General features: G+C 50.1%; 1 protein-coding gene across 4 annotated transcripts in view; it reads left to right on the top strand.

The window, feature by feature from the left end:
- The first annotated feature begins 5,131 nt into the window (after positions 1-5,131).
- NRXN3 (neurexin 3) overlaps positions 5,132-9,489 on the top strand; it is a 1,648,921-nt gene continuing 1,644,563 nt past the window's right edge. For all 4 annotated transcript variants that reach the window (XM_060097971.1, XM_060097970.1, XM_060097973.1 and 1 more), the window contains exon 1: positions 5,132-5,840. In XM_060097971.1, coding sequence (XP_059953954.1) covers positions 5,132-5,840 — 709 coding nt within the window. The remainder of the gene's footprint in view (positions 5,841-9,489) is intronic.

The following is a 9,489-nucleotide window of genomic DNA, read 5'->3' as shown; positions in this document are numbered from 1 at the left end:
GGAGCTGAGGCGGTGATGCTAGCGCTGGGGAGCGGCTGCAAATACAGATGATTGTTAGCAGAAAGGTCTGACTGCACAGAGACCATAATAAATCAGTCGCTGGCAGACTCATATCAAAACCCTATCAGTGGGTGGCAAGTGACAACAAGCACAGGGCTCCCACTGATTCTGCATTATGCTGAGTTGTCTAATTATTTCATTACCTATTACAATGTAATAGTCATAGAAATAAAGTACGCAATAAATGTAATGCACTTGAATCGTCCCCAAACCATCCCCCCTGCCCCAGTCCGTGGAAGAATTGTCTTCCACGAAACCAGTCCCTGGTGCCCAAAGGTCAGGGACCGCTGCTCTAGAGGAAGACCTGGCAAGCCCAGTCTGAGGCACTGAGGGCAGTAATCGTCGTGCCTTCCCACGGACCGTGGTTCTAGACACGGGGCCCCCCTTTCCTCTGAGTCTGTCAAGGGAACGGAGGAGCTGTAGGGAGGGAGGTGGAAAGGCACACGGCAGCCAGGTCTTCTGAGCCGTGCCGATGGCGAATAGCCCATGCGACGGAGTTGTGTGAGGGCTCCGCTGCCTCCTAAGCAGCTGGATCGTGAGACGTTTGCAGAGATGTGAACCCCCCATAAGGAGTATGCCATTTAATAATTATGTAAATTAGCTGGCACTTAGATAATGTCACTCACTTTCCCTCTCCTGCTGGATTCTCACACAGTAGACAAGCATTTGGAGCTTCTGCACCCGTCTGGGCCCCCGACGTGGGCACTGGAGCAAACCGCCTGCACGTGCGGCTGCCTGAGTCCTCCTGTGGCTCAGGAGAGGGTAGCAGTTGGCCTACCCGGTCGAGAGCGCTCCCTGGCTCCCGTTTTCCCATTTCTTGAGCCTCGCACAGCCCTGCCAGAGGGTTAGAGAAGGCCAAAGGGTAAATGCCTGGGGCAGCTGGCTCGAGGCCTGTGATATTAAATGTAAGGTCATCTCTCGCTTTTGGCTGGGCCACTGTGGCAATTTCCCAGAGGCCACGGGAATGTCCACAGTCCAAGAAAGAAATGGAAGGGCTTTAGGAGAGAATGTGGGCAGACCATAGGGTGTCAAGTCTAGATGAACCCAATTCTGATGTTACTAGTCCTGAAATCAGATTCTACCTGGCGCCTGTGGGAGAGAAAGCTTGGTTTTCCTCAGTTAGCCTTTTTGACTCCCCAAGATGCAGGCAGGGGAATGTCAGTATCTCCAGTGCTGGTCCGGGCTGGAGGGGAGGACTGCCAATCTGATGGAGGAAGCTCAGCAGGCGGGCTAGAGTGGTCACCCCTAAGCAGGCTGGGTAAATTCCCATGATCCTCCTTACAGCAAGTGGTCCTGGGCAGCTTAGTTCTTAACTCGTGGGTTACCCCAGATGACTAGACATGTGCTGCTTTGTCCTGAGGGATCATCTGAGGTGGGCGTCCAGGGAAGTGTGGAGGCACGGGATTGCCGTCATTATACAAAGCGGGGTGGTGTGGAGGCCACCGCGTGGGACAGAAGTCAGATGATCCTCAGCAATGCTCTTCAGCTTGTTTTTACTGTTCATTCTTCCTGTACATGTTTCCTGAGCTCCCACTCCATGCCAAGGCCCTGTGGCAGCACCACGGTGAAGCAGTCCGTGCCCCCAGGTTGCTTCCCACGGAGCTTCCAGTGCCTCGACTCTTTATTGCTCTGCTTTATGTCTCTAAAGTACACTTTCCCCCATTACTTTGTGATGCCCCTGAAGGCGAGAACCATGTCTTACTCTGCTTAGATCCAGGAGTGGCTGGAAAAGATAAGAGCTCAATAAGTAGTTAGATTGAATTGAGCAAGTCATTTAATTTCTGCAGACACATAAGAGACTTGCAGGGCCCCAGAGGTGAGCCGACATCTAGACCAGTCTGAAAGCTTCTGGAGCTATCCACTTAGAGGGATTCCCATCTCCCTGCTCATCCATATCACTGAGCCCTCCATCTGAATGTCTTTGCCTCCCACTGAGGGTCCCACTGGCTTTAGCCATCTGAGCCTGGGCCTTGCTTGAGCTGCACTCCTTGGTCTAAACGCGCAGGACAGGGAGTGGAGAGGGAGGTGCAGCAGGCAGGGTGGCATCCCTGAGAAAACACTTGCCCAAGTCTCTGGGGCTCACACACCATGGGCTCCATCACATACCACATGATTTTTACATTCCCAGCTCATTAATATTTCCTGGCTTGGGATACTCCTTTGGAGAGGCTTGTGCTTCGTGCTCATGCCTGCCTTGCTCCCCACTCTTCTAAATCAGATGCATGATAGGGGGAGGGGACAGGGGAGCTGCTGTCCTCTGAGCACATTCCCTGAAAGTGGCCCCTTTTCAAAAATTTTATGAAAAAAATATGTAGACATGGCAGATGTTAGGACCAGAAGAAGCCCTCTTTGGGGACAAGTATCTCCTGTCTCCCCTGGGATGTTGCCTTTTGCCTCCTTGCTGTTCTTCAAACATACCAGCCTGCTCCAGGCTTAAGGCCTTTGCACTGACTATTACTTGTGGAACATTCTTCCCAGATATTTATGTGGCTAATTCTCTCACCCTCTTTGAAGACTTTCCTTAAATCTCATCTTCTCAGACTCTGATTTGTGATGTTTGCCTATTTCTGTGATGTAAATATTCCTACATAGTTGATTTCATGCTACCAAAGTGTCATCAACCAGCTCAAAAATTTCTGAAATTTTAATAGTTGGTTCTCACATTCCGCATGAGTTGGCACCTCCACACTGCTGTGCCCATGTTCTAGTAAGCATCCCTTGCACCCCTGGAAGTGCCCATGCCACACTTTGGGAAACACTGCATGGACAAGACCTTTTATACAACAGAGGCTTTCCTTATGATGGATTTAATCAGCCTCTTTTTGGTTGGGCTTGCTTATTCAGGGGAAATAGGTGTTTGTTCCTGCTTAAGGAACAGTGTTTTCCTCTTCAAAGCAGGGGTAATAACTAGCTTTGCTAATGTGGTCATCATAAAAATAGTGGACAGTGGTCTGACAGAGACCATGGTGAATTATCAAACATGCCTATTAATAGGCAGCAACTTGCATAGCTCTTGGAAATTGCACTCATTGCTCTCATGTGAACACAGAAGTCTCCACTCGGCTATGTGGCCAGAGTCTGCTTTCAGAAACCAGATCACCCCCTTGACTGGGTGCTGGTGCATTTCCAATCAGTATAAAACATGCATAATATGCTCTAGGTCTGTGACATTCCTTAACTGTTCATTTGTTGTCCATTCTGCAGTATTTTTAATTTAAAAAATGTGTTTTAATATGCTATCCCCACTTCACAGACACGTGCACACTCACACGTACACACACTTCTTCTCGTCCCGTCCTACCTAGAAATAAGGAAGGAAAGAAGGTAGTGTTTATTGTTCACCTACTATGTCTGTAGCCTCATGCTAGAATCTTCCAATACATGATCTCATTGAATCTTCTCTCCAACCTTGGAAAAAGTCTTTTATTTTCTCTACTTTATAAATGAGAAAATAGACACTCAAATAGATTAAGACATTTTCTCAAAGTTCCACATACAAGAACTAGGATTCACTCAGCCTTTTTTTTTAAGGCTCAAAGCACGTATTTTTTTCAATAAGACCTTTCCCCCAACATTTAGTTAAGAGATGAGTGTTTTTTGCTCATTACTCACCTTCTAATTTATTTTCACTGATTCCTATAAATATTTCTCTCAAAAATCTCACAGACAGTGAGGGTCTGTCTTAGGGTGCCTACACCAAACACTGGATTGTCAAACTGAAAAAGAAAAATCTAAAAAAAAAAACAATTTCATTTTCATGTTCATGTCTTTTAATAGGTAAACGAGTTAAAATTGTATGTGTGTATTTGAGTGTATAAAATGTTAGCACTTATCTTAAATATACATTTTGTCTAAGTGACCCTGTGATATGAATATTGTAAAGATGTACTGATATGGCATTGGTGGTTTTATACTATTTTTGCACCTGGAAAAACTGAGTGCATCGGGCTTCCCTGGTGGCGCAGTGGTTGGGGGTCCGCCTGCTGATGCAGGGGACGGGGGTTCGTGCCCCAGTCTGGGAGGGTCCCGCTTGCCGCGGAGCGGCTGGGCCTGTGAGCCATGGCCACTGGGCCTGCGCGTCCGGAGCCTATGCTCCGCAACGGGAGGGGCCGCGGCGGTGAGAGTCCCGCGTACTGCAAACAAACAAACAAACAAACAAAACTGAGTGCATCATTAGGAACGGAGCTTGGGGTCCTGATGTGGCCCTGGGAGAACCCGGGCCCTCCCTTCTGTTTGAAGCACCAAGCACTGTGGGAATCGTTAGAATAGCCTGGCTCGCAGTCAGCACTCCGTCAGTATTTGTGAAATGGGAGGCAGTCTTGGCCTGACACGTGGCCCTAATCTTTGTTTCCTTCTCCCCCACCCTCCCCTTCATCCTGCAGGTCTTTTCTCTGGAGTCCTGGGAGGCAGGTCATGGGCAGGACTGCCTCTGGCCTGCACCATGAAGTCTGAGCCTGCTTCCGCTCTGCCCCGGGCCCTGCTCTGCCTGAACACTCAGCTTCCAGCTGCTCCCTTCCCCGCAGCCCCCTGCTGCTAGGAGGCAGACCTTCAGGACTGTTCCTTGGCCTGTTTCTACCTTTCACCTGACTCACCTCACACTGCTCGCTCCTCCTCCATCACGGCCCCCCTGACCCCAGCCCTCTCCCCGGCCTCCCTGGCTGGGGTGTTTGGGGGTCCACCGGGAGGACGGCGTTGTTGAAGGCTTCCACCCGCCGTGCACTTTCTCCTCCTTGAATCAAGGCCTCCGGATCCACATGGATAGCTGAGATCTTTTCTTGGAGAAAGACACTTTGCACCCTCACTTTCTCAGCCTGATTGCCCTCCTCTCCTGCTGCCCTGTCTTTCCCCTCTTTATTGAGTTTCTCGCTCGTGTGCCCATCTGCGGCTGTCTTGTTCGCTTTCCTCCTTCCTCCCCGTCTTGATCTTTGTGCGTGTGCCTCCTTCCCCTTGTGTGTTCTCTGTCCCCCACCCATCTCCTCTTCCTCCCTCCCTTCTACTGCAAAGGGGGATTTTCCCCCAAGGGCTGTTCCCTGCCTGTCTGCCCCTCCGGGGCTTGATCCCGGCAGCCACGATGAGCTTCACCATGCACTCGGTTTTCTTCACCCTGAAGGTGAGCGTCCTGCTGGGCTCCCTGCTGGGGCTCTGCCTGGGCCTTGAGTTCATGGGCCTTCCTAACCAGTGGGCACGCTACCTCCGCTGGGATGCCAGCACGCGCAGTGACCTGAGCTTCCAGTTCAAGACCAACGTTTCCACGGGGCTGCTTCTCTACCTGGACGACGGTGGCGTTTGTGACTTCCTCTGCCTCTCCCTGGTGGATGGCCACGTGCAGCTCCGCTTCAGCATGGACTGTGCCGAGACCGCCGTGCTGTCCGACAAACAGGTGAACGACAGCAGCTGGCACTTTCTCATGGTGAGCCGTGACCGCCTGCGTACTGTGCTGGTGCTTGATGGGGAGGGCCAGTCTGGGGAGCTGCAGCCCCAGCGGCCCTACATGGATGTGGTCAGTGACTTGTTCCTCGGCGGAGTCCCCGCAGACATACGACCTTCTGCCCTGACCCTTGATGGAGTACAGGCCATGGCTGGCTTCAAGGGATTAATCCTGGATCTCAAGTATGGCAACTCAGAGCCTCAGCTTCTGGGGAGCCAGGGTGTCCTGTTGGAGGCCGAGGGACCCTGTGGTGAGCGTCCCTGTGAGAATGGTGGGATCTGCTTTCTCCTGGATGGCCACCCCACCTGTGACTGTTCTACCACTGGCTATGGTGGCAAGCTCTGCTCAGAAGGTAAGGCCCTCTTCCCTGTTCCTCTATCGCTAGAGGCCCACCCACTGGGCTGGGTAAGGACCAAGACCCCTGACGGAAACCAGCTCTATCACTGAAGTGCATCTTTAGCTGCATGTCAGATTCTTGCGTCCCTTTCCCTGAGGAGGTGGTAGAAATCCTTTGCTTGCTCTCAATGGAAAATCCATCAGAACTCAGCAGCAGAGAATCCTGACTACTCAACCACGGGCTCCTTACGCAAATATTTGGCTGTACTCAAAAAGCTAGATAGAGTAGACTACAGGATGTGTGTCCCAGCTGAGTTCCTTCCACCGTAGTGCAGCTTAGCGGGATGAGCCCAAGGTGAGAAGTCAGACAGAAATGGGCAAAGTGGTTATCTCTGTCCCTCCTGATCCCTTGAGAATTGGGCCCTTGGGGATAGACGGGAAACTCCCCATCACTTCTTCCTTATCGTCCCGAACATCAGGAATGCCTGTGCAGAGAAAAATGCGGGAGATGGACTGCAGGTCCACACTTGGCCCTGCTGTAAATCCAGCCCTTCAGCTGTGCCCCTCCTCCTGCAACCTTATGGAAGGTGTCTACCAGGTGGACAGGGCATCTGGGGATGGGCAGTACTGCCTCCTTGTTCCAGCACTAGGATTTTCCATGTGTGCTTTCTCTTTCCCGTCCTCTCCTCTCCTGGTGCGAGAAGGCACAGACAGGAGCACTGTCCAGCCAAGCCCCCAAGGGAGCTGGCAGTACTCAGCATGGCCTTGGAGAACCTCCCAAGTTCAACTACAACTTCCCAGGGGGAGGGAAGGAGGGATGTATGCCGAGGGACTTAGGCTGCCCTCACCTTTTCCACCAAATTCTGACTATTTGGGATTAGGAGAAAAGTGGTCTAGACTTTACTTTGACAAATACTTAGATTCCAGATTCCTGGACTCACTCAAGGCCTAGATTTCAATACCTGTTGAAGTGACAAAGTGACCATATGGGTGTGTGTGTTGGGAGGTTGGGATGAGGAAGACGCAAGGAAGTTACATCCCCCCCTATCCTTTTAGAGATAAGCCCTCTGTTTGTTTAGAGATGTTTGTGGCACCGTCCCATGCTGGTCTCTTCATGGAGGTGGTGGAATGTGGCTCTCAGCCTGGGTAGCCCGTTAGGATCACCTGGGGGAATTAAAAGACTCTCAGGGGCTTCCCTGGTGGCGCAGTGATTGAGAGTCCACCTGCCGATGCAGGGGACACGGGTTCATGCCCCGGTCCGGGAAGATCCCATATGCCGTGGAGCGGCTGGGCCCGTGAGCCATGGCCGCTGAGCCGGCGCGTCCGGAGCCTGTGCTCCGCAAAGGGAGAGGCCCGCGTACCGCAAAAAAAAAAAAAAAAAAGACTCTCAGGCCACACCCCAGACCAATTCAATCAGCATCTCTAGGGGGTGGGGTTCAAGCATTTGTATATTTTTAAAGCTCCCCAGGTGATTCCATTGTGCAGCTAAAGTTGGGAACCAACAGGTCAAGGGAAGTCAGGTAGGTGCGGTCAGGTGAGTGTTAGTGCTGACTCCCATGATCTCTTCGTTCAGGTGATGCCCCACCCCACTGCCTTGGGATTTGTAATTCAAAACAGTGTCTGCAGGTGTTCCTCAAACTTTCCCAGAACTGCCCAATCCCTAAAGCAGGTTGTGGTTGATATGAATTTTAGCAGCTAGTAGGTATTACAAATTTTTTTTAAAAATCAAAACAAAGTTTATTTCACAGGTGATACATGCTGGATACTAGGACACTTTGGGGATCTTGTTGGGAGCCTCCTTGTAGGTCAAGTATGGGCTACCTCGAGTGCTTCTTTCCTTTTTTGGGCTGGGCATCATACCTCCCTTCCTGTGGGTGGGCTGCAGGAGAGGGAGATGCAAGACATGCATCTCATCTTTTTTTGGCTTCTGTTTTTCCCCACTGAACCCACTGGAAGAAGGGTTGGGGAAGAGGGGTAGGGGCAACACCAACCCACACAGCCACTTTGCAACTGTGGTTACTGAAGCACTTATCACAAGCAGGTCCCTCCTGGAGCTGACTGCAGTTCCAAAGCTTCTGAGCTTTGGAGAAAGTTCTGCCTGAAGATGCTGACATGATCACTTGTTTTCTCCTTCACCCAAAGGATCTGTTCTGTTCTCAGAATTTGCCTTGGAAGCCGGCATTCTTCCTTTCTAGGGACCAGGGTGTTTGCAAGTGTGTTGTTAACTTGCTGATTATCCCTGATTGCATTTTTTGTGTTTAAAAAGAACTCATTTCCTCTGGGCAGGTTTGGATCAGCACTTTTCTGCAGGAAGAATCTCTATGCTGTATATGTATACAATTTCTTCTCTCTCTCTCTCTCTTTTTTTTTCCCCCTTTGGTTCAGTTGTATGTGTGTGTGTGTGTGTGTGTGTGTGTGTGTGTGTGTGTGTGTGTGTTTGAGGTCTCCAGAGGAATCTCTTCAGAGCAGATGATAGGCAGTCAATTTTTTAATAGCTAAATACAATATGTATATTTTAATAGTAGTTCTTTCTGTAGGGTTCAGATCATCTCGTGGCTATGGACTGACACCTCTGTCTGTAGAAGGCAGACACACAGCATATTTCATTATTCTCTTGATACATAATACAGTAAATAAACTCTGTAGTAACTAACACTTGGTTGGTTTGGAGCAGTGCAAAGTTTGAGGTGAGGATGGATGCTGGGGCAGGTACCAGAATTTATTGTTGGTGACTTGAAGCCTGTTGATCCTGGTAATTGTCATTATGTCTAATCAATCACAAAAATGCATTTCAGGCTTTTAGAAAATACCCGTTCTCTGCACACACAGTTAATTTTTAGAGTAAGCAGGGAAAACTCACCTGTAAAATATGAAGAGGAAAATAATCACAGCTGCTAAGGGTCAAGCAGATCTGCATAAAACAAGATAAACAGCCTAACTAAATGCCTTCCCATTTTCCTAAAGATAGTGTAAAGTGGGTAGTGAGGGTGCATCTATTCCCTCCTCTCTCCCCCATTTTAAATTGCAAATGTCACAGAACTGAAACCAGGGGACTTAGTCCCAGCAGTGGGTCCTGTGTACCAGGCATCTGATCGTTCCACTTTGCAGGATGGGCCTTGCCATTTGATTGTGTGAGGGCTTCATGCTTTAGCAGTTCGAGAGCAGGAAGGGCTAGGAAGGCTCCTGCATCTTCAGATGGATGTGGTCCGGGCCTGTTGGAGGTGCTCTCTGCGGTCCATTAGCTTCTAGCATGCTGGCAGTATTGATGTTTGCTCAGCCCCGTCTGGCTTTCCATGCCTCAGTGGCTCCAAAATGTCTCCACGCTGCACCCCAGGAAGAAAGCACAGATGGGCCCATCTCTTCTATTTGCTTTGGGCTATTTTGATCCCTCGTTGGGTATCTTTTCTCGGTAAGACCCACAAGACACCGGAGATAGTTGCTGTGGGAGAGTTGGGTTTAGGGGGAAGAGCTGTGGACACAGAATCTTCTGTTTCCTGGGGCGAAAGGCTATTAGCTCTGGCTGCAGACTGAACTCCACGCAGCCTACTTGAGAAAACTTCATTCCAAGACTCCCAAACCAACTAATGGTCACATTGAACGTTCTGGCACACGATGGAGGGAGAAGGGGGTCCCAGATTTTTACCTCTAGGTGTGATGTTTATAAA

This window comes from Mesoplodon densirostris, chromosome 4 (assembly GCF_025265405.1).
Source record: "Mesoplodon densirostris isolate mMesDen1 chromosome 4, mMesDen1 primary haplotype, whole genome shotgun sequence".
NCBI lineage: Eukaryota > Metazoa > Chordata > Mammalia > Artiodactyla > Ziphiidae > Mesoplodon > Mesoplodon densirostris.
This window is presented reverse-complemented; position numbering and strand designations above follow the sequence as displayed.